A 26,696-nucleotide genomic window follows, 5' to 3' on the forward strand; every position below is an offset into this window, starting at 1 on the left:
GACCACAGTATGAGCACACAGTGAGTACGCTGTGACCTCACATTGACCACAGTATGAGCACACAGTGAGTGCTGTGACCTCACATTGACCACAGTATGAGCACACAGTGAGTACGCTGTGACCTCACATTGACCACAGTATGAGCACACAGTGAGTACGCTGTGACCTCACATTGACCACAGTATGAGCACACAGTGAGTACGCTGTGACCTCACATTGACCTGAGTGCACTGTGACCTCACATTGACCACAGTATGAGCACACAGTGAGTACGCTGTGACCTCACATTGACCACAGTATGAGCACACAGTGAGTACGCTGTGACCTCACATTGACCTGAGTGCACTGTGACCTCACATTGACCACAGTATGAGCACACAGTGAGTACGCTGTGACCTCACATTGACCACAGTATGAGCACACAGTGAGTACGCTGTGACCTCACATTGACCTGAGTGCACTGTGACCTCACATTGACCACAGTATGAGCACACAGTGAGTACGCTGTGACCTCACATTGACCACAGTATGAGCACACAGTGAGTACGCTGTGACCTCACATTGACCTGAGTGCACTGTGACCTCACATTGACCACAGTATGAGCACACAGTGAGTACGCTGTGACCTCACATTGACCACAGTATGAGCACACAGTGAGTACGCTGTGACCTCACATTGACCTGAGTGCACTGTGACCTCACATTGACCACAGTATGAGCACACAGTGAGTACGCTGTGACCTCACATTGACCTGAGTGCACTGTGACCTCACATTGACCACAGTATGAGCACACAGTGAGTACGCTGTGACCTCACATTGACCACAGTATGAGCACACAGTGAGTACGCTGTGACCTCACATTGACCTGAGTGCACTGTGACCTCACATTGACCACAGTATGAGCACACAGTGAGTACGCTGTGACCTCACATTGACCACAGTATGAGCACACAGTGAGTACGCTGTGACCTCACATTGACCACAGTATGAGCACACAGTGAGTACGCTGTGACCTCACATTGACCTGAGTGCACTGTGACCTCACATTGACCACAGTATGAGCACACAGTGAGTACGCTGTGACCTCACATTGACCACAGTATGAGCACACAGTGAGTACGCTGTGACCTCACATTGACCTGAGTGCACTGTGACCTCACATTGACCACAGTATGAGCACACAGTGAGTACGCTGTGACCTCACATTGACCACAGTATGAGCACACAGTGAGTACGCTGTGACCTCACATTGACCTGAGTGCACTGTGACCTCACATTGACCACAGTATGAGCACACAGTGAGTACGCTGTGACCTCACATTGACCACAGTATGAGCACACAGTGAGTACGCTGTGACCTCACATTGACCACAGTATGAGCACACAGTGAGTACGCTGTGACCTCACATTGACCACAGTATGAGCACACAGTGAGTGCGCTGTGACCTCACATTGACTGACTGTGACCTCACATTGACCACAGTATGAGCACACAGTGAGTACGCTGTGACCTCACATTGACCTGAGTGCACTGTGACCTCACATTGACCACAGTATGAGCACACAGTGAGTACGCTGTGACCTCACATTGACCACAGTATGAGCACACAGTGAGTACGCTGTGACCTCACATTGACCTGAGTGCACTGTGACCTCACATTGACCACAGTATGAGCACACAGTGAGTACGCTGTGACCTCACATTGACCACAGTATGAGCACACAGTGAGTACGCTGTGACCTCACATTGACCACAGTATGAGCACACAGTGAGTACACTGACTGACCTGTGACCTCACATTGACCACAGTATGAGCACACAGTGAGTACGCTGTGACCTCACATTGACCACAGTATGAGCACACAGTGAGTACGCTGTGACCTCACATTGACCTGAGTGCACTGTGACCTCACATTGACCACAGTATGAGCACACAGTGAGTACGCTGTGACCTCACATTGACCACAGTATGAGCACACAGTGAGTACGCTGTGACCTCACATTGACCTGAGTGCACTGTGACCTCACATTGACCACAGTATGAGCACACAGTGAGTACGCTGTGACCTCACATTGACCACAGTATGAGCACACAGTGAGTACGTGACTCACATTGACCACAGTGACCTGAGTACACCTCACATTGACCTGAGTGCACTGTGACCTCACATTGACCACAGTATGAGCACACAGTGAGTACGCTGTGACCTCACATTGACCACAGTATGAGCACACAGTGAGTACGCTGTGACCTCACATTGACCACAGTATGAGCACACAGTGAGTACGCTGTGACCTCACATTGACCACAGTATGAGCACACAGTGAGTACGCTGTGACCTCACATTGACCTGAGTGCACTGTGACCTCACATTGACCACAGTATGAGCACACAGTGAGTACGCTGTGACCTCACATTGACCACAGTATGAGCACACAGTGAGTACGCTGTGACCTCACATTGACCTGAGTGCACTGTGACCTCACATTGACCACAGTATGAGCACACAGTGAGTACGCTGTGACCTCACATTGACCACAGTATGAGCACACAGTGAGTACGCTGTGACCTCACATTGACCACAGTATGAGCACACAGTGAGTGCTGTGACCTCACATTGACTGTGACCACAGTGAGTGCGCTGTGACCTCATTGACCTGAGTGCACTGTGACCTCACATTGACCACAGTATGAGCACACAGTGAGTACGCTGTGACCTCAAATTGACCACAGTATGAGCACACAGTGAGTACGCTGTGACCTCACATTGACCTGAGTGCACTGTGACCTCACATTGACCACAGTATGAGCACACAGTGAGTACGCTGTGACCTCACATTGACCACAGTATGAGCACACAGTGAGTGCGCTGTGACCTCACATTGACCACAGTATGAGCACACAGTGAGTACGCTGTGACCTCACATTGACCACAGTATGAGCACACAGTGAGTACGCTGTGACCTCACATTGACCACAGTATGAGCACACAGTGAGTACGCTGTGACCTCACATTGACCACAGTATGAGCACACAGTGAGTACGCTGTGACCTCACATTGACCACAGTATGAGCACACAGTGAGTGCTGTGACCTCACATTGACCACAGTATGAGCACACAGTGAGTACGCTGTGACCTCACATTGACCACAGTATGAGCACACAGTGAGTGCGCTGTGACCTCACATTGACCTGAGTGCACTGTGACCTCACATTGACCACAGTATGAGCACACAGTGAGTACGCTGTGACCTCACATTGACCACAGTATGAGCACACAGTGAGTACGCTGTGACCTCAAATTGACCACAGTATGAGCACACAGTGAGTACGCTGTGACCTCACATTGACCACAGTATGAGCACACAGTGAGTGACCTGAGTGCTGTGACCTCACATTGACCACAGTATGAGCACACAGTGAGTGCTCGCACTGTGACCTCACATTGACCACAGTATGAGCACACAGTGAGTACGCTGTGACCTCACATTGACCTGAGTGCACTGTGACCTCACATTGACCACAGTATGAGCACACAGTGAGTACGCTGTGACCTCACATTGACCACAGTATGAGCACACAGTGAGTACGCTGTGACCTCACATTGACACTGAGTGCACTGTGACCTCAATTGACCACAGTATGCACACAGTGAGTGCTGTGACCTCACATTGACCACAGTATGAGCACACAGTGAGTACGCTGTGACCTCACATTGACCACAGTATGAGCACACAGTGAGTACGCTGTGACCTCACATTGACCTGAGTGCACTGTGACCTCACATTGACCACAGTATGAGCACACAGTGAGTACGCTGTGACCTCACATTGACCACAGTATGAGCACACAGTGAGTACGCTGTGACCTCACATTGACCTGAGTGCACTGTGACCTCACATTGACCACAGTATGAGCACACAGTGAGTACGCTGTGACCTCACATTGACCACAGTATGAGCACACAGTGAGTACGCTGTGACCTCACATTGACCTGAGTGCACTGTGACCTCACATTGACCACAGTATGAGCACACAGTGAGTACGCTGTGACCTCACATTGACCACAGTATGAGCACACAGTGAGTACGCTGTGACCTCACATTGACCTGAGTGCACTGTGACCTCACATTGACCACAGTATGAGCACACAGTGAGTACGCTGTGACCTCACATTGACCACAGTATGAGCACACAGTGACGCTGTGTACTGAGTGCTGTGACCTCACATTGACCACAGTATGAGCACACAGTGAGTACGCTGTGACCTCACATTGACCACAGTATGAGCACACAGTGAGTGATCGCACTGTGACCTCACATTGACCACAGTATGAGCACACAGTGAGTACGCTGTGACCTCACATTGACCACAGTATGAGCACACAGTGAGTACGCTGTGACCTCACATTGACCTGAGTGCACTGTGACCTCACATTGACCACAGTATGAGCACACAGTGAGTACGCTGTGACCTCACATTGACCACAGTATGAGCACACAGTGAGTACGCTGTGACCTCACATTGACCACAGTATGAGCACACAGTGAGTACGCTGTGACCTCACATTGACCTGAGTGCACTGTGACCTCACATTGACCACAGTATGAGCACACAGTGAGTACGCTGTGACCTCACATTGACCACAGTATGAGCACACAGTGAGTACGCTGTGACCTCACATTGACCTGAGTGCACTGTGACCTCACATTGACCACAGTATGAGCACACAGTGAGTACGCTGTGACCTCACATTGACCACAGTATGAGCACACAGTGAGTACGCTGTGACCTCACATTGACCACAGTATGAGCACACAGTGAGTACGCTGTGACCTCACATTGACCTGAGTGCACTGTGACCTCACATTGACCACAGTATGAGCACACAGTGAGTACGCTGTGACCTCACATTGACCACAGTATGAGCACACAGTGAGTACGCTGTGACCTCACATTGACCTGAGTGCACTGTGACCTCACATTGACCACAGTATGAGCACACAGTGAGTACGCTGTGACCTCACATTGACCTGAGTGCACTGTGACCTCACATTGACCACAGTATGAGCACACAGTGAGTACGCTGTGACCTCACATTGACCACAGTATGAGCACACAGTGAGTGCGCTGTGACCTCACATTGACCTGAGTGCACTGTGACCTCACATTGACCACAGTATGAGCACACAGTGAGTACGCTGTGACCTCACATTGACCACAGTATGAGCACACAGTGAGTACGCTGTGACCTCACATTGACCTGAGTGCACTGTGACCTCACATTGACCACAGTATGAGCACACAGTGAGTACGCTGTGACCTCAAATTGACCACAGTATGAGCACACAGTGAGTACGCTGTGACCTCACATTGACCTGAGTGCACTGTGACCTCACATTGACCACAGTATGAGCACACAGTGAGTACGCTGTGACCTCACATTGACCACAGTATGAGCACACAGTGAGTACGCTGTGACCTCACATTGACCTGAGTGCACTGTGACCTCACATTGACCACAGTATGAGCACACAGTGAGTACGCTGTGACCTCACATTGACCACAGTATGAGCACACAGTGAGTACGCTGTGACCTCACATTGACCACAGTATGAGCACACAGTGAGTACGCTGTGACACAGACCACATTGACACAGTGAGTGCGCTGTGACCTCACATTGACCACAGTATGAGCACACAGTGAGTACGCTGTGACCTCACATTGACCACAGTATGAGCACACAGTGAGTACGCTGTGACCTCACATTGACCACAGTATGAGCACACAGTGAGTACGCTGTGACCTCACATTGACCTGAGTGCACTGTGACCTCACATTGACCACAGTATGAGCACACAGTGAGTACGCTGTGACCTCACATTGACCACAGTATGAGCACACAGTGAGTACGCTGTGACCTCACATTGACCACAGTATGAGCACACAGTGAGTGCGCTGTGACCTCACATTGACCTGAGTGCACTGTGACCTCACATTGACCACAGTATGAGCACACAGTGAGTACGCTGTGACCTCACATTGACCACAGTATGAGCACACAGTGAGTACGCTGTGACCTCACATTGACCACAGTATGAGCACACAGTGAGTACGCTGTGACCTCACATTGACCTGAGTGCACTGTGACCTCACATTGACCACAGTATGAGCACACAGTGAGTACGCTGTGACCTCACATTGACCACAGTATGAGCACACAGTGAGTACGCTGTGACCTCACATTGACCTGAGTGCACTGTGACCTCACATTGACCACAGTATGAGCACACAGTGAGTACGCTGTGACCTCACATTGACCACAGTATGAGCACACAGTGAGTACGCTGTGACCTCACATTGACCACAGTATGAGCACACAGTGAGTACGCTGTGACCTCACATTGACCTGAGTGCACTGTGACCTCACATTGACCACAGTATGAGCACACAGTGAGTACGCTGTGACCTCACATTGACTGAGTGCACTGTGACCTCACATTGACCACAGTATGAGCACACAGTGAGTACGCTGTGACCTCACATTGACCTGAGTGCACTGTGACCTCACATTGACCACAGTATGAGCACACAGTGAGTACGCTGTGACCTCACATTGACCACAGTATGAGCACACAGTGAGTACGCTGTGACCTCACATTGACCTGAGTGCACTGTGACCTCACATTGACCACAGTATGAGCACACAGTGAGTACGCTGTGACCTCACATTGACCACAGTATGAGCACACAGTGAGTACGCTGTGACCTCACATTGACCACAGTATGAGCACACAGTGAGTACGCTGTGACCTCACATTGACCACAGTATGAGCACACAGTGAGTACGCTGTGACCTCACATTGACCTGAGTGCACTGTGACCTCACATTGACCACAGTATGAGCACACAGTGAGTACGCTGTGACCTCACATTGACCACAGTATGAGCACACAGTGAGTACGCTGTGACCTCACATTGACCTGAGTGCACTGTGACCTCACATTGACCACAGTATGAGCACACAGTGAGTACGCTGTGACCTCACATTGACCACAGTATGAGCACACAGTGAGTACGCTGTGACCTCACATTGACCACAGTATGAGCACACAGTGAGTGCGCTGTGACCTCACATTGACCACAGTATGAGCACACAGTGAGTACGCTGTGACCTCACATTGACCACAGTATGAGCACACAGTGAGTACGCTGTGACCTCACATTGACCACAGTATGAGCACACAGTGAGTGCTGTGACCTCACATTGACCACAGTATGAGCACACAGTGAGTACGCTGTGACCTCACATTGACCACAGTATGAGCACACAGTGAGTACGCTGTGACCTCACATTGACCTGAGTGCACTGTGACCTCACATTGACCACAGTATGAGCACACAGTGAGTACGCTGTGACCTCACATTGACCACAGTATGAGCACACAGTGAGTACGCTGTGACCTCACATTGACCTGAGTGCACTGTGACCTCACATTGACCACAGTATGAGCACACAGTGAGTACGCTGTGACCTCACATTGACCACAGTATGAGCACACAGTGAGTACGCTGTGACCTCACATTGACCACAGTATGAGCACACAGTGAGTACGCTGTGACCTCACATTGACCTGAGTGCACTGTGACCTCACATTGACCACAGTATGAGCACACAGTGAGTACGCTGTGACCTCACATTGACCTGAGTGCACTGTGACCTCACATTGACCACAGTATGAGCACACAGTGAGTACGCTGTGACCTCACATTGACCACAGTATGAGCACACAGTGAGTGCTCGCACTGTGACCTCACATTGACCACAGTATGAGCACACAGTGAGTACGCTGTGACCTCACATTGACCTGAGTGCACTGTGACCTCACATTGACCACAGTATGAGCACACAGTGAGTACGCTGTGACCTCACATTGACCACAGTATGAGCACACAGTGAGTACGCTGTGACCTCACATTGACCTGAGTGCACTGTGACCTCACATTGACCACAGTATGAGCACACAGTGAGTACGCTGTGACCTCACATTGACCACAGTATGAGCACACAGTGAGTACGCTGTGACCTCACATTGACCTGAGTGCACTGTGACCTCACATTGACCACAGTATGAGCACACAGTGAGTACGCTGTGACCTCACATTGACCACAGTATGAGCACACAGTGAGTACGCTGTGACCTCACATTGACCTGAGTGCACTGTGACCTCACATTGACCACAGTATGAGCACACAGTGAGTACGCTGTGACCTCACATTGACCACAGTATGAGCACACAGTGAGTACGCTGTGACCTCACATTGACCTGAGTGCACTGTGACCTCACATTGACCACAGTATGAGCACACAGTGAGTACGCTGTGACCTCACATTGACCACAGTATGAGCACACAGTGAGTACGCTGTGACCTCACATTGACCTGAGTGCACTGTGACCTCACATTGACCACAGTATGAGCACACAGTGAGTACGCTGTGACCTCACATTGACCACAGTATGAGCACACAGTGAGTACGCTGTGACCTCACATTGACCACAGTATGAGCACACAGTGAGTACGCTGTGACCTCACATTGACCTGAGTGCACTGTGACCTCACATTGACCACAGTATGAGCACACAGTGAGTGTACGCTGTGACCTCACATTGACCACAGTATGAGCACACAGTGAGTACGCTGTGACCTCACATTGACCTGAGTGCACTGTGACCTCACATTGACCACAGTATGAGCACACAGTGAGTACGCTGTGACCTCACATTGACCACAGTATGAGCACACAGTGAGTACGCTGTGACCTCACATTGACCTGAGTGCACTGTGACCTCACATTGACCACAGTATGAGCACACAGTGAGTACGCTGTGACCTCACATTGACCACAGTATGAGCACACAGTGAGTACGCTGTGACCTCACATTGACCACAGTATGAGCACACAGTGAGTACGCTGTGACCTCACATTGACCACAGTATGAGCACACAGTGAGTACGCTGTGACCTCACATTGACCACAGTATGAGCACACAGTGAGTACGCTGTGACCTCACATTGACCACAGTATGAGCACACAGTGACGCTGTGACCTCACATTGACCACAGTATGAGCACACAGTGAGTACGCTGTGACCTCACATTGACCTGAGTGCACTGTGACCTCACATTGACCACAGTATGAGCACACAGTGAGTACGCTGTGACCTCACATTGACCACAGTATGAGCACACAGTGAGTACGCTGTGACCTCACATTGACCACAGTATGAGCACACAGTGAGTGCTGTGACCTCACATTGACCACAGTATGAGCACACAGTGAGTACGCTGTGACCTCACATTGACCACAGTATGAGCACACAGTGAGTACGCTGTGACCTCACATTGACCACAGTATGAGCACACAGTGAGTACGCTGTGACCTCACATTGACCACAGTATGAGCACACAGTGAGTACGCTGTGACCTCACATTGACCACAGTATGAGCACACAGTGAGTACGCTGTGACCTCACATTGACCTGAGTGCACTGTGACCTCACATTGACCACAGTATGAGCACACAGTGAGTACGCTGTGACCTCACATTGACCACAGTATGAGCACACAGTGAGTACGCTGTGACCTCACATTGACCTGAGTGCACTGTGACCTCACATTGACCACAGTATGAGCACACAGTGAGTACGCTGTGACCTCACATTGACCACAGTATGAGCACACAGTGAGTACGCTGTGACCTCACATTGACCACAGTATGAGCACACAGTGAGTGCTGTGACCTCACATTGACCTGAGTGCACTGTGACCTCACATTGACCACAGTATGAGCACACAGTGAGTACGCTGTGACCTCACATTGACCTGAGTGCACTGTGACCTCACATTGACCACAGTATGAGCACACAGTGAGTACGCTGTGACCTCACATTGACCACAGTATGAGCACACAGTGAGTACGCTGTGACCTCACATTGACCTGAGTGCACTGTGACCTCACATTGACCACAGTATGAGCACACAGTGAGTACGCTGTGACCTCACATTGACCTGAGTGCACTGTGACCTCACATTGACCACAGTATGAGCACACAGTGAGTACGCTGTGACCTCACATTGACCACAGTATGAGCACACAGTGAGTACGCTGTGACCTCACATTGACCTGAGTGCACTGTGACCTCACATTGACCACAGTATGAGCACACAGTGAGTACGCTGTGACCTCACATTGACCACAGTATGAGCACACAGTGAGTACGCTGTGACCTCACATTGACCTGAGTGCACTGTGACCTCACATTGACCACAGTATGAGCACACAGTGAGTACGCTGTGACCTCACATTGACCACAGTATGAGCACACAGTGAGTACGCTGTGACCTCACATTGACCTGAGTGCACTGTGACCTCACATTGACCACAGTATGAGCACACAGTGAGTACGCTGTGACCTCACATTGACCACAGTATGAGCACACAGTGAGTACGCTGTGACCTCACATTGACCTGAGTGCACTGTGACCTCACATTGACCACAGTATGAGCACACAGTGAGTACGCTGTGACCTCACATTGACCACAGTATGAGCACACAGTGAGTACGCTGTGACCTCACATTGACCACAGTATGAGCACACAGTGAGTACGCTGTGACCTCACATTGACCTGAGTGCACTGTGACCTCACATTGACCACAGTATGAGCACACAGTGAGTACGCTGTGACCTCACATTGACCACAGTATGAGCACACAGTGAGTACGCTGTGACCTCACATTGACCACAGTATGAGCACACAGTGAGTACGCTGTGACCTCACATTGACCACAGTATGAGCACACAGTGAGTACGCTGTGACCTCACATTGACCACAGTATGAGCACACAGTGAGTACGCTGTGACCTCACATTGACCACAGTATGAGCACACAGTGACACAGTGAGTGCGCTGTGACCTCACATTGACCTGAGTGCACTGTGACCTCACATTGACCACAGTATGAGCACACAGTGAGTACGCTGTGACCTCACATTGACCACAGTATGAGCACACAGTGAGTACGCTGTGACCTCACATTGACCACAGTATGAGCACACAGTGAGTGCTGTGACCTCACATTGACCTGAGTGCACTGTGACCTCACATTGACCACAGTATGAGCACACAGTGAGTACGCTGTGACCTCACATTGACCTGAGTGCACTGTGACCTCACATTGACCACAGTATGAGCACACAGTGAGTACGCTGTGACCTCACATTGACCACAGTATGAGCACACAGTGAGTACGCTGTGACCTCACATTGACCTGAGTGCACTGTGACCTCACATTGACCACAGTATGAGCACACAGTGAGTACGCTGTGACCTCACATTGACCACAGTATGAGCACACAGTGAGTACGCTGTGACCTCACATTGACCTGAGTGCACTGTGACCTCACATTGACCACAGTATGAGCACACAGTGAGTACGCTGTGACCTCACATTGACCACAGTATGAGCACACAGTGAGTACGCTGTGACCTCACATTGACCTGAGTGCACTGTGACCTCACATTGACCACAGTATGAGCACACAGTGAGTACGCTGTGACCTCACATTGACCACAGTATGAGCACACAGTGAGTACGCTGTGACCTCACATTGACCTGAGTGCACTGTGACCTCACATTGACCACAGTATGAGCACACAGTGAGTACGCTGTGACCTCACATTGACCACAGTATGAGCACACAGTGAGTACGCTGTGACCTCACATTGACCACAGTATGAGCACACAGTGAGTGCGCTGTGACCTCACATTGACCACAGTATGAGCACACAGTGAGTACGCTGTGACCTCACATTGACCACAGTATGAGCACACAGTGAGTACGCTGTGACCTCACATTGACCACAGTATGAGCACACAGTGAGTACGCTGTGACCTCACATTGACCTGAGTGCACTGTGACCTCACATTGACCACAGTATGAGCACACAGTGAGTACGCTGTGACCTCAATTGACCACAGTATGAGCACACAGTGAGTACGCTGTGACCTCACATTGACCACAGTATGAGCACACAGTGAGTGCGCTGTGACCTCACATTGACCTGAGTGCACTGTGACCTCACATTGACCACAGTATGAGCACACAGTGAGTACGCTGTGACCTCACATTGACCACAGTATGAGCACACAGTGAGTACGCTGTGACCTCACATTGACCACAGTATGAGCACACAGTGAGTACGCTGTGACCTCACATTGACCTGAGTGCACTGTGACCTCACATTGACCACAGTATGAGCACACAGTGAGTACGCTGTGACCTCACATTGACCACAGTATGAGCACACAGTGAGTACGCTGTGACCTCACATTGACCTGAGTGCACTGTGACCTCACATTGACCACAGTATGAGCACACAGTGAGTACGCTGTGACCTCACATTGACCACAGTATGAGCACACAGTGAGTACGCTGTGACCTCACATTGACCACAGTATGAGCACACAGTGAGTACGCTGTGACCTCACATTGACCTGAGTGCACTGTGACCTCACATTGACCACAGTATGAGCACACAGTGAGTACGCTGTGACCTCACATTGACCTGAGTGCACTGTGACCTCACATTGACCACAGTATGAGCACACAGTGAGTACGCTGTGACCTCACATTGACCACAGTATGAGCACACAGTGAGTACGCTGTGACCTCACATTGACCTGAGTGCACTGTGACCTCACATTGACCACAGTATGAGCACACAGTGAGTACGCTGTGACCTCACATTGACCACAGTATGAGCACACAGTGAGTACGCTGTGACCTCACATTGACCACAGTATGAGCACACAGTGAGTACGCTGTGACCTCACATTGACCACAGTATGAGCACACAGTGAGTGCGCTGTGACCTCACATTGACCACAGTATGAGCACACAGTGAGTACGCTGTGACCTCACATTGACCACAGTATGAGCACACAGTGAGTACGCTGTGACCTCACATTGACCACAGTATGAGCACACAGTGAGTACGCTGTGACCTCACATTGACCTGAGTGCACTGTGACCTCACATTGACCACAGTATGAGCACACAGTGAGTACGCTGTGACCTCACATTGACCACAGTATGAGCACACAGTGAGTACGCTGTGACCTGACCACATTGACCTGAGTGCACTGTGACCTCACATTGACCACAGTATGAGCACACAGTGAGTACGCTGTGACCTCACATTGACCACAGTATGAGCACACAGTGAGTACGCTGTGACCTCACATTGACCACAGTATGAGCACACAGTGAGTACGCTGTGACCTCACATTGACCACAGTATGAGCACACAGTGAGTACACTGTGACCTCAATTGACCACAGTATGAGCACACAGTGAGTACGCTGTGACCTCACATTGACCTGAGTGCACTGTGACCTCACATTGACCACAGTATGAGCACACAGTGTGTACGCTGTGACCTCACATTGACCACAGTATGAGCACACAGTGAGTGCTGTGACCTCACATTGACCTGAGTGCACTGTGACCTCACATTGACCACAGTATGAGCACACAGTGAGTACGCTGTGACCTCACATTGACCACAGTATGAGCACACAGTGAGTACGCTGTGACCTCACATTGACCACAGTATGAGCACACAGTGAGTACGCTGTGACCTCACATTGACCTGAGTGCACTGTGACCTCACATTGACCACAGTATGAGCACACAGTGAGTACGCTGTGACCTCACATTGACCACAGTATGAGCACACAGTGAGTGCGCTGTGACCTCACATTGACCTGAGTGCACTGTGACCTCAAATTGACCACAGTATGAGCACACAGTGAGTACGCTGTGACCTCACATTGACCTGAGTGCACTGTGACCTCACATTGACCACAGTATGAGCACACAGTGAGTACGCTGTGACCTCACATTGACCACAGTATGAGCACACAGTGAGTACGCTGTGACCTCACATTGACCTGAGTGCACTGTGACCTCACATTGACCACAGTATGAGCACACAGTGAGTACGCTGTGACCTCACATTGACCACAGTATGAGCACACAGTGAGTACGCTGTGACCTCACATTGACCTGAGTGCACTGTGACCTCACATTGACCACAGTATGAGCACACAGTGAGTACGCTGTGACCTCACATTGACCACAGTATGAGCACACAGTGAGTACGCTGTGACCTCACATTGACCTGAGTGCACTGTGACCTCACATTGACCACAGTATGAGCACACAGTGAGTACGCTGTGACCTCACATTGACCACAGTATGAGCACACAGTGAGTACGCTGTGACCTCAAATTGACCTGAGTGCGCTGTGACCTCACATTGACCACAGTATGAGCACACAGTGAGTACGCTGTGACCTCACATTGACCACAGTATGAGCACACAGTGAGTACGCTGTGACCTCACATTGACCACAGTATGAGCACACAGTGAGTGCGCTGTGACCTCACATTGACCTGAGTGCACTGTGACCTCACATTGACCACAGTATGAGCACACAGTGAGTACGCTGTGACCTCACATTGACCACAGTATGAGCACACAGTGAGTACACTGTGACCTCACATTGACCACAGTATGAGCACACAGTGAGTACGCTGTGACCTCACATTGACCACAGTATGAGCACACAGTGAGTACGCTGTGACCTCACATTGACCACAGTATGAGCACACAGTGAGTGCGCTGTGACCTCACATTGACCTGAGTACGCTGTGACCTCACATTGACCACAGTATGAGCACACAGTGAGTGCGCTGTGACCTCATTGACCTGAGTGCACTGTGACCTCACATTGACCACAGTATGAGCACACAGTGAGTACGCTGTGACCTCACATTGACCTGAGTGCACTGTGACCTCACATTGACCACAGTATGAGCACACAGTGAGTACGCTGTGACCTCACATTGACCACAGTATGAGCACACAGTGAGTACGCTGTGACCTCACATTGACCTGAGTGCACTGTGACCTCACATTGACCACAGTATGAGCACACAGTGAGTACGCTGTGACCTCACATTGACCACAGTATGAGCACACAGTGAGTACGCTGTGACCTCACATTGACCTGAGTGCACTGTGACCTCACATTGACCACAGTATGAGCACACAGTGAGTACGCTGTGACCTCACATTGACCACAGTATGAGCACACAGTGAGTACGCTGTGACCTCACATTGACCTGAGTGCACTGTGACCTCACATTGACCACAGTATGAGCACACAGTGAGTGACCTGAGTGCACTGTGACCTCACATTGACCACAGTATGAGCACACAGTGAGTACGCTGTGACCTCACATTGACCACAGTATGAGCACACAGTGAGTACGCTGTGACCTCAAATTGACCTGAGTGCACTGTGACCTCACATTGACCACAGTATGAGCACACAGTGAGTACGCTGTGACCTCACATTGACCACAGCATGAGCACACAGTGAGTACGCTGTGACCTCACATTGACCACAGCATGAGCACACAGTGAGTACACTGTGACCTCACATTGACCACAGTGACCACAGCATGAGCACACAGTGAGTACGCTGTGACCTCACATTGACCACAGCATGAGCACACAGTGAGTACGCTGTGACCTCACATTGACCTGAGTGCACTGTGACCTCACATTGACCACAGTATGAGCACAGTGAGTACAGTGAGTAGTGCGCTGTGACCTCACATTGACCTGAGTGCACTGTGACCTCACATTGACCACAGTATGAGCACACAGTGAGTGCGCTGTGACCTCACATTGACCTGAGTGTGCTGTGACGTTACTTTGACCACAGTATAAGTACACAGTGAGCATGCTGTGACCTCACATTGACCATAGTATGAAAACATAATAAGTGCGCTCTAAGGTTACACTTTTAGCTCACTGCGACCTCATTGTGACCATGAGTATCCTGGGAGCTCATAGTGAGATCACTGTGAGATCAAATTGTTGACTGGGCTGTTAACTTGGTAGGACTTTTTTTAACATTTGGATTTACTCCAAATATTACACAATAGCACAGAAAGAGATGATGTTCTATTTTCTACTGATGTTTTATATATTAATTCATTTATATATTATTGACATTTTCTGCTGATATTTCATTTTACTTATAAAGTAATACAAATCATTACAGTGAACTGACTCAGTAAATCAAGCTCTTGTGGTACCCCCATTCATTTCAATGTTTCAGCTTTTTGGACATGCACATCATAATAGTTTCAAAAATCCAACATTTTAAGAATTTTCCCATAAATGTGTCATATATCACAGAAAATGCATGGGAGAATCTCAGCGTTAATGTGGTAGGCTATATGGCACATAGTCAGGATAATTATGGTTCAAATGAGTTGCAGTTTTAAAAAATAAGCTTGTTTTTACTTTGGAATTTCTCAAAAACATGATTTTCTGAGCCTGAAATTCAGCAAATCTTTGACATGGTCTTACTCAGTCAGCATTAAAGATATACATGTTATATTTTTACAGAATATTATTTACATTTGTAGGATGATTTTATGTAGAAAACAGTGAATCACAAAAAAAAAATGACTATAGCTAAGTTTTCACAGGTGGGGGTCGCATATTAAAAAACTTGTTTGGTAGTAAATGTCATTGAACATACGCTTCGCTGTTTCGTTGCTTTTACACAGCTTTAACCAGCAGATGTGCTCAGCGCACAGAGTTTAAGAGCTTCATGAATCATTTGCAAATCATTGTGGCTCGTTTAATTCAAAGTTTAAAAAAGTCTTACTTCTCCAACAACAATGGATTTTACTGTGTTAATGTCTACACACCAATGTGTACACCTACGCACTAGTATGCGTTCAAAATACATGATTTGCAAAGGCTTCGAACGAAGTGTGCTTTGAAAGCATCCATTACTGTCGTCTACAAAACTCCTCGAGCACTAGTGCAAAGTGTTTATGCTCAAATTGCACATCCCAAACATGGTATTTGGTGAACAACTTCTTCTGCTGTGTGTGGGTAGGGCAAGTTTCATTGAAGAGAGAGAGAGAGAAGTGCGCAAGGCTCAGTTCCTGTGGAAAAATAAAATGGAAATGGCACATTATAAGGCTTAATGGCCATTGATTTTTCTACAGCAGTCTACTGAGTGGTATACATCACAAATATGAAGTTTTGTGATTCATGTAATTTTCAAGATGAATGTAAATCAAAATCAGAATGTATCAAATTCAATTTCATTTCATTTAGATATTCATTGGGGGAAATGACTTTTTAAATACATTTATAGGTCTTGAGTCAGTGGTCAGCCCTTGTTTTTGCAAACAAATATTAATGTTTAGGTCAATCTTTTAGGTCAATTTAGGTAATATTTGACTGTAGTTTTTGTACTGTAACTGATGTCACTTATAGATGTAATAATGATGTTCTCACATGAGGCGTTAAAACAAGTGTGTTGCATGTGACCTGTGAATGGGACTTCTGCTCATTGGCTGGTTTACAATCGCCCTCTCTTGGTTTCAAATCTCCAAAATACATTTTCATCTTAAAAGCCTTTTTGAAAGCAACCAGATTTAATAACGGGAATGCATTTTAGTTGTGGAAACAACACAAAGATCATACGACATCTATTCTGTAAGTGTAATTTATTGAATATCTTGATAGATTTATTGTACAATGTTTCCTAAGATTCCTTTTTTTTTTTTTTTTACTGCTTTATGCATGTTTGATTTATTTATTTTTATCACAGGTCTACTAGTATGGTGTCAAGCTGTAGAAACAGAACTTACAAATTTGGGAGAAAATGTAACCATAAACTGTGATCTTGATGAAAAAGAGATTTATTGGATGGTACTGAAGCCACCAAATCGTCCAGTTATGATATTGCGGATATTTTCAACTTCACCAACTCCTTTTTACTATGATGTAGAATTCAGAACCAAATATTCAGTGCAACCAAAACATTGTCTATTCATTAAAAATGTCACTCTTGATGAGTTAGGCATTTATTACTGCATGACCACTGAGGCACCTCCAAAATTCAGCAACGGAACAAGACTTCACATCATTGGTGAGTGAGCATTTACTGATCATGCCAGATGGATGTTCATTGCTTTAGTTATTTAAATGTATGGTTATTTTGAACAGAACAAACTCCATTAACTAAGTGCCGGAACAACACTTTTGAGCAGAATCATACCGCAGTGAATTATACTAAGCAGATTCAGAGACCATGGAACATTATTATCCTCATATCTGGTCTGTTGCATGGTGTTCTGGTCATTGTTGTCATTGGTAAGTTCCTTTCATTAATATAATTTAATTAATTATGTTTGTAAAATATAACCACAGCTCTCTTCTCTTGTAGGTAGTGTATGTTGCTATTCTGGAAAAAATGTAAAACATCAAGAGGTAGATTTACAACAGACTCATTTTATTCCTTTGGAACAACTTCAAGAGTCAGAGACAATGGTAAAAAAATTTTTTTTCTTTTTTTCCATGTACATTTATTAATTATTCATTTCTTTTCATATTTGCTGATTTTTTAAAATCACTGTTTGGAACTTAAAACAGATACACATACACATACATTATAAATGCTAATACTGGTTGCCCTGTTGCTCTTTCAGTATACTGAGGTAGTCTTTACTTCGATGTGTGAAGAGTTTGAACAGAACCGGTGATTTTCTGCCACAGCCCAAATCATAAACAGAAAACATTGTGCCTGACCTCATTTCAGCAGGTCAGCTTTGTTTTAAATATAAAATTTCATAGCATATGCTTACTTACATAATGAATAAAAAGATTTTCTTTTTAAATGATTTTCTTTATTTCTTTATTTTTTTCTTTTATTTTTTTGTAAAAAAAAATAAAAAACATCCACCTACTAGATGATGGCTAGCCAAACTCTTCTTTGCAGATCAAATGTAGGCAGTGTGGTTGGCTTCAAAGAGTTCTGACAAAATCAGTAAAGTTTTCCACATTGGTCACCTGATCACCAGTGAATCGCAAAGCCAGGTGGTTTAACCTTTAACAGTATGAAGTTAAAGCATATATATATATATATAATTTACATGAAGAAGCAACAATAATCATTCTATCAAACTGTTAAAACCCCACTCACTGCACTGCCATTATTTTTCCATTTGAGGTTAAAAAAAATTGTGTGGTGGCGATATGTCTAAAGCGAATGAACTCAAGGGTAAACCACCTGTCTAGAAAAACATGAGACCATATGAGTCATTTTCCAAGTGACCAACTCAGAGGAACTTGGTTTAAGTACTGAGCTTAGCTGTATGCTTTATTTGAGCTAAACCACATTGCTCGCACTTCTGCTAAGGAGAGCAAAAGTTTTGCATGTACAGATTTAATGTCTATTATCTTTAAGGAGATGCAATAAAATTCAACTTGAACTGTACCAACTGCAGCTTAGTAAAGCAAAGTGTTTAGAAAAATAACATGCTGGCCTACACAAACAAGCAAACACTCTGAAATGTCCATCATTCTGCACAACATAAACTGTTAAGATATTTATTACAGTTTTACAAAGCATGTGAAATGCTTAATGACATGTAAAAACTCATAGAAAGGAAGCTCATGTTGCTGTCCTTCACACAACAAAGCCGCACCATGTACAGGAAGTCAACCTGAACTCTGACCACAATGGACTTTGGCCATTTTGAATGGTTAGAGCCAAGTAAAAATGCTATATCCATGCAACTCTAATCATATGAAACAGGTTACATATATTTGAACATTTAGCTAAAAAAAAACTTTCAAAGTTTAAGCCTTCTTTCCATCTACTATAATGCAGTACTGTCATTGGCCTCCAGGGGGAGACAGGAGCCATCATCTATCCATCCATCCATTTTCTAAACCACTTATCATATGTACACTGAAGGATGCTGGAACCTATACCAGCATCTCATGCCATAGGCATTGAAACACCCTGAATGGTCGTCTAGACGGAGCCATCAAGCATTAAAGTATGATTTATCTGCATACCCTTACGAAAAAGAGTATACCAAAAATACAAACAAAAATTTAAACACAACTACAAGCCAAGTATACCCCCTCCCCACCCCCCAACACACACACATAAAAAGTAGACTGAATGTATACTTTCTTTCTTTTTAGTTCAAAAGAGGTATACTTATATAGCACACTTGAATATACTTATATTTTTGTAAGGGTATACTGGACTTGAGAGTGGGTATACTGGAAATGGAGAGGCTGCTCACTCCATAGCCAACGGGTAGAGCTTGACATCCAGCTCCCTGCCTCTGGACCGAATTAGTGGAGCTAAATGGTCCAACTACCCTAACTCTAACCTTACTAACTTACACATGAACCTAATTAGGTTAAGCTCCACTCTCTAAATCCACAGAGGTGAAGCTGGACTAGGTTAAGAAAATGTAAGCCAATAACACCTTGATATCACTGAAACACTTACCAAGTTCAGTCACCAGAAAGTCACCGTTGGTGGAGACCCCAAAAATGTGTAAAACTGTGAGTGAATACAACCAGTGGAAGCATACTTGGAAGAAAAAAGGCATTACACTTTTTCCAGACAACGTTTTCATTTGACCTTCACATTACAGTTCAAATTGTCTTCTTTTTTGAAAAAAAAAAGCAAACAAAAGACAACAACAACAACAACAACAAAAACAGCATAAAAGTTTGGAATGACATGACGGTGAGTAAATAGTAATAGAATTTTAAAGTCACCATGAAATTAAAATTGGCCATTCATGTTTTTAATGGAATATTAAAGTATTTATTATAAATTATGTAAATTTGGGTCGTGCATTTCACTTTCTATAATTTGAGGAAGACTTCTGTGAATAAAAGGAAGTGCTATTTTTTTCTTCTAGTTTATGTAATTATGTAATAATTATTGTAAAGAGGATTAGTGATTTCTCATTATCATAACATGATTTCCTCAAAAGTGTACCTTTGTACCTTTAGTCATGAACACAAGTATGACAACACACTGTAATTCTAAAGTAATTCTTAAACTAAAATTCCTTGAAGTTACTGTTTTTCTTGTTCTCCACACCAGTCCTCTGTTACCAACAAAATGTAAACTAATAACTTACAACCAGTTGCACTCTGAAGTTAAGCGGGGTTGAGTCTCATCAGTACCTGGGTGGGAGACATTCTTGGCAAAACCAAGGTTGTTGCTGGTGTAGGTGATAAGAAGGACAATAGGAGGTGCCCACCCTGACACCTGCATGGTTGTATTATCCCAGTATGCTCCTGTCCAAATGGTTTTGTAATGGCCTGTATGTTTTGGTGAAGTCCACAAGGGTATCCCAATTGTGATATTTGGTTTTAGAATGGTGTACTTATGCTGGGTCTTATTTACGTGGACTACTACCCTCATACTGGTGCTCCTGGAGACCTACTGTCCTGCAAAGCTTAGCTTCAACCCTAATAAAACACACCTGAACTAGCATGGTTCTTTAGAATGACTTGAAAATTACTGTCAGGTGTGAAACTTTGCAGGACAATAGGTCTCCAGGAACAGGGTTCATCACCCCTGCATTAGAACACAATTTGGGACAAGTCCTTTACCAAGACACTATCCTGTAAAAAAGGCACTGTCCTTTGGAAGAGATTTTGACTCTCAGAGACAATCCTTTTCACTGAGGCAGTACCCCCAAAGATAACCTTCGTACCTTATCAATGCTTAAAGAGTGCAGATTAGTACATTTTTTCCACATTATCTCTGACAGTGTGTGTTGTAAAAAAAAAAAAAAGAAAATCCCACTTGTCTTCTTTCTCTCTGTGTAACATGTCAGTGGTTCTTTGACAGATGGCTGGCACTGAATTTGTTTGCTATGACAGGCACGTCTAGTCGAACAGGAAACAAGTTCAGATAATGATCACATTATGCAGTCTCCATTATGCACTTTGGTGAAATTTGTTTTGGTAATTCATCTGGAAAGCTATCAATGTACACCTGCTCTAATGTACAATAAATAGTTGGGTGTCTAATGATGTTGCTGCTGGTGCCATCTTGGAGTCGAGAGCTACTCAGACGACAGTTGTTCTCTAAGAAGGTAACACTCTCTTCTCGCAGTACATCCCATACCATGTCAATCCACCTTCTATTCAACACCACCAACTCTGTAACAAACAATGTTACTGATATAGCCGTGAGTACTGGTGCTGGAATGATCATAGGAGCTCTGATCCTCTGCCTTTTTTTACCTATTGGCATCTCTGGAAACCTCTTGATCATCTGGAGCATCCTGACTCGAACTCGCCACCGTTCCATCACCACCCTCCTGATTCTAAACCTAGCCTGCGCGGATGGATTCCTGATGTTTTTATTGCCCTTTTTCATTGTTTATTTGGTAAAACACAGCTGGATCTTTACCTTGCCACTGTGCAAGATTCTGTTGTACCTCTGCAGTACCAACATGTACGCTTCAATATTTTTGATAACGCTGATGAGTCTGCACAGGATGGTGGTTGTCGTGTGGCGGAAACATGCTGGTGTTCTGAGAGACCGGAGGGCACTCATTCGGGTGTTGGTGGGACTGTGGATTCTCGCTCTCTGTGTGTCAGTACCGAATTCGGTTTTCTGGACCACTTTCAGGAGTGAGCAAGAGCCAAAGTTTGTAGTATGTGCTTGTAAACATTCACAGCCACGGGATGTAAGTTAAGTTTGCCTGATAAATATTTTTCAATAAATATAAACAAATAGTAAATAGCAACAATTAAAATGCATGTACAAGCATGAGGGAGTAACTGTTAAAGTAGCAACGCAACAAACTTAATTGTGTGACACAATAGCTCGGTTCTTTCATGTAACTTTTCATGTAACTACTGATTTTTAGTAGCGGTTGTGTTTATTTAGGATGGTTTCAAATTAATTGTACTTGTAGCCTAACAACTGAGCTTGCTGATGCAATGGACCTTGTTAGCTTCTGTGTTATAGAAAGGTAAACATAAGGCTAAATTCTATCTTTTCCTATTCAGAAGACTAAAATCAATACTAATGACACAGTAAACGTCTGCTCCAACAATAGACACACATGACTTTCATAAATATAAAAAACAAGACTTTTAGAGAATGAATAGACAAACTCTATATCTAAAGGAAATCATGTTAAATGATTCTACACATGCTGTCATATGACCTCACTCTGATTTAGGTGATACTCCAGCACTGTTTGGAAATCCTGTTGGGTTTCTTGATACCATATGGACTGATCATAGGCAGCTACGTGTGTGTCCTACGCAGAATTCGCAAGACCCGGTTTCGTAGGCACATCCGAAGTGAGAAACTCATCCTGGTAATTGTCATCTCCTTCGGCCTGACCTGGCTGCCTTTCCACATCATGAATATGGTGGAGGTGTGTATAACAAAACCCCTTAAAGGTCCATGGCTTCAAAAAGTTTAAAAACTTTTTAAATAAATCAAATTAAGGCCAGTGAATCAGCAACATTTCCTTAAGAGAAATTTAAATTCCTCAATTTTCAATCTCATTGTTTTTCCTGATCAGGTGGCTGGTGCTTTTCTCCCAGAAGATTCCCCCTGCAAAAGCCAGGTGAGTAACTAAAACTAATACACCTGGTGTTTTAATCAGTGTCTTTTGTCCACTTTCAACCACTTCTATCCTGATTTCTTCGAGGGGAGTACACTGTAAAAAAAATCCCGTTGTTTCTACGGAAAAATACCGGCAGCTGTGGTTACCAGAACAATACTGTAAAAATGACATCAAACCGTAAACATACTTACGGAGTTACATGTGAATTTTACATTTTAAATATGTATATTTAACATTGGATTTCAGTACACTGTAAAAAAAAATCCCAGTAAAATTTACGGTAAAATAACATATTTCATTAACTGATATAATGTTAATTTACCAGCCTAATGAAGTACTAATATCTGTTTTGTATCTTTATAATACACTGACAGTCACCAAACACAGTGGTGATAAGAGTCACATGATGAATCAAAGTTCATCACAAGCAGCTTTTCCACAAGCTGAGGAGGACAACACTAATATATAGAAGGAGCACACAGTGTCATTTACACACACACTAAACACCATCATGGTAACATGCATGAAATTTTAAAAATGCAATAAACATTAATTTAACAACATTAGATGTAACATAAAACCCTAATGTACATAACTGATTAGAAAAAAATGAGAAAACTAAGAAGAAACAGAGTTATTTCAACAAAAATATATCAAATGTGAAGTGTCATGCAGGGAATTGTGGGAATGTCAATTTACGGTTTTTCACTGTAAATTTTACAATGAATTGTTATTTTTCACTTTCAAAAACTGTGAATTTAACGGTATTTTACCGTAAAATTACATTAAATGTACCGTTAGATCTATTACAGTTATTCACCGTATATAGTACAGAAACTTTCTGTAAACCAATTAACAGTTTTTCACCGCAGCATTTTTACAGTCTTTTACTGTTAAAATCACGGTAATTTTTTACAGTGTAGATGTAGATGATCAGTATAGATGGAGAGATGAACACATTTGACCACATGAGTAACTACACTACAAAAGCAATCTAATCAAATGCATCTTCAACTACCTCTGGAAGTGGTCGAAAGTGGACAAGCTCAAAAAGTTTTAGACCCGTTTTGCACCTGTATTTAGCATCATCCACTTGTGATCTGATCGACAAAATCGCCAGGGGTAAACAGAACCTAACGACATTCACATAATGTTTGGAAATGTCATTCTGGATCCTTTAATTGTGTTTATCTAATTTAATAACTAATTTATCCTCATCCTCACAGACTCAGTCAAATCTGGTTATCTTTCCGGGGCTTCACCTCCACTTTCACCTTCATCAGCAGCTCTATAAACCCTGTTCTTTACACTTTTGCTGGAAAGTCCTACATTAAACGTGAGGGCCTAGCCTTCATGGCACGGCTGTTTGAGAGCTCAGGGACTGAGTCCACACGAAAGATCCGGCAGAGTCAGAGCAATCAAGAGCAAGAGAAGAAAGAAGAGGTCGACCATCTCAAAGATGGAATCTGATTTCACCATTAACGCTAATGCTAGTTTTTACAATAAAGTAGAGAAATGGAAAAGGACCTCAGCATAAACTTGCAGACTGCAGTGGGCTCTCAGTTGCAAAGTTGTCTTGTTTGGGTTATTTTTGGATCAAGGCATTTGCAGTGTGTTTTATGTATTTCTGAAAGTTAGACTGAATGATGCTGTCCCTGCTGAAAAATCCAGCACAAACCAGCATGAATTCCATGCTGGTCCAGGCTGTTTTATGCTGGTTAGTGCTGGTTTAGAGCTGGTTTAGCTGGTGGACCAGTATAGTAAAGCTGTTCTCAAGCAAACCGAAGCTGATGAAGCTGGTTCGCCAGCACAGTCTTGCGGGGTTAAGAGTGAGTAGACCAGTTGTCTGTATGCAATAATATATATATAATTATAATTTTATTTCTTTTGCTCCCTCTTTTGAAAGTAGAACTGGAGAAAAAAAATAGTTATGATTATATTATTGAGCAATGTCATTTGAAGTTTTGAATAACAAAGTAAAAATTGTCTCCAGTTCCAAAGGATCTGCACACAAATCAGTTCAAATCAGTTAAAATAGCTTGTGTACATTGCAAAACTAAAACATTTAGACATATGAAAACAAAGAAAAATGCCAAATAAGCATTATCATAAGCAGTTTGTTCAATAACATGGGTTATGAGAAGTGCTCTTTCAATGCGACAGTTAATAGCAACTTGAAAATGAAAGGTCAAAATTTAAATTAGCTGTTTTTAAAGACTTTCATACTCAATTGGGAACTCACGTGTCAAAATCCGGCTATTAGTCACTGATTCCAAAAAAATTACATAGTAAAAGGTGTCAGTGCAGTCAAGAACATGAAACTTTGTAGACAATAGTGATAGCAAGTACTTTCAACAATTGCTGAAAGACAGTTAATTCAATCAAAGTCAAGAGCCAAGTAAGGCCCAACTGAAGGGAACCCTAATTATCATAATGGGGACAGACATAAAGCCAGATGTTTTTGGAGTTGCAATGATTTTATTTGCAGTTGATTAAATATAAAGGCCTGTACACACCGGGACGAATATCGCGCGCGATTATTGCCGACGTTTAATGCCTCATGACTAAACAAAGGGTGCCAATGTGAGTGTGCACACCGACGCGAAAAACGCAAGGCGTAAAAGCATCATTTTTTAAAAAAACCTCAGGTTCGTTTTTTTGGGGGGTTGACGCGCCGCGTTAAAAACTGGCAGACCAATGAGAGTGGCGCTTTTGTTCATGTGCCTGGAGATGCTGAAGTTACAGTAAAACACGACTTGGTGGCGCTCAAACACAAAAAATGTCTCGAAAAACGCTGGCGATAAACGTGTGTGATATTCGGCCCGTTGTATACAGGCCTTAAAGGTCCCGTTCTTCGTGATCCCATGTTTCAAACTTTAGTTAGTGTGTAATGTTGTTGTTAGAGTATAAATAAAATCTGTAAAATTTTAAAGCTCAAAGTTCAATGCCAAGCGAGATATTTTACTTAACAGAAGTCGCCTACATTGAACGGCCAGTTTGGACTACATCCCTCTACTTCCTTCTTTAATGACGTCACTAAAACCTTTTTGACTAACCTCCGCCCACAGGAATACACAAGAGTTGCGTTTGTAGAGTGT

General features: G+C 44.8%; 2 protein-coding genes across 2 annotated transcripts; both read left to right on the plus strand.

The window, feature by feature from the left end:
• The first annotated feature begins 17,078 nt into the window (after window positions 1–17,078).
• Window positions 17,079–18,852, plus strand: LOC125262856. Its single transcript, XM_048181705.1, has 5 exons — window positions 17,079–17,671; window positions 17,787–18,107; window positions 18,185–18,331; window positions 18,405–18,508; window positions 18,667–18,852. Exons 1-5 carry the CDS (start codon window positions 17,623–17,625, stop codon window positions 18,718–18,720), a joined length of 675 nt encoding a protein of 224 aa, XP_048037662.1. The 5' UTR covers window positions 17,079–17,622; the 3' UTR covers window positions 18,721–18,852.
• Window positions 18,853–19,157: 305 nt separating this feature from the next.
• On the plus strand, window positions 19,158–26,544 carry LOC125262668 (leukotriene B4 receptor 1). Its single transcript, XM_048181487.1, has 4 exons — window positions 19,158–22,707; window positions 23,203–23,403; window positions 23,554–23,578; window positions 24,809–26,544. The coding sequence occupies exons 1-4, from the start codon at window positions 22,036–22,038 to the stop codon at window positions 25,066–25,068; spliced, it is 1,158 nt and encodes a 385-aa protein (XP_048037444.1). The 5' UTR covers window positions 19,158–22,035; the 3' UTR covers window positions 25,069–26,544.
• The last annotated feature ends 152 nt before the right edge of the window (window positions 26,545–26,696 follow it).

This window comes from Megalobrama amblycephala, linkage group LG2 (genome assembly GCF_018812025.1).
Source record: "Megalobrama amblycephala isolate DHTTF-2021 linkage group LG2, ASM1881202v1, whole genome shotgun sequence".
Taxonomy (NCBI): Eukaryota; Metazoa; Chordata; class Actinopteri; order Cypriniformes; family Xenocyprididae; genus Megalobrama; species Megalobrama amblycephala.

Excerpts from the sequence above, each read along its gene's own strand:
- LOC125262856 (XM_048181705.1), top strand. The coding sequence starts at position 17,623 with ATGCATTTTAGTTGTGGAAACAACACAAAGATCATACGACATCTATTC. Across the intron at positions 17,672-17,786 it reads GATCATACGACATCTATTCT|GTCTACTAGTATGGTGTCAA; the intron begins GTAAGTGTAATT and ends TTTTTATCACAG. Across the intron at positions 18,332-18,404 it reads TCTGGTCATTGTTGTCATTG|GTAGTGTATGTTGCTATTCT; the intron begins GTAAGTTCCTTT and ends CTTCTCTTGTAG.
- LOC125262668 (XM_048181487.1), top strand. The coding sequence starts at position 22,036 with ATGATGTTGCTGCTGGTGCCATCTTGGAGTCGAGAGCTACTCAGACGA. Across the intron at positions 22,708-23,202 it reads CACAGCCACGGGATGTAAGT|GTGATACTCCAGCACTGTTT; the intron begins TAAGTTTGCCTG and ends ACTCTGATTTAG. Across the intron at positions 23,579-24,808 it reads TGGTGCTTTTCTCCCAGAAG|ATCCTCATCCTCACAGACTC; the intron begins ATTCCCCCTGCA and ends AATAACTAATTT.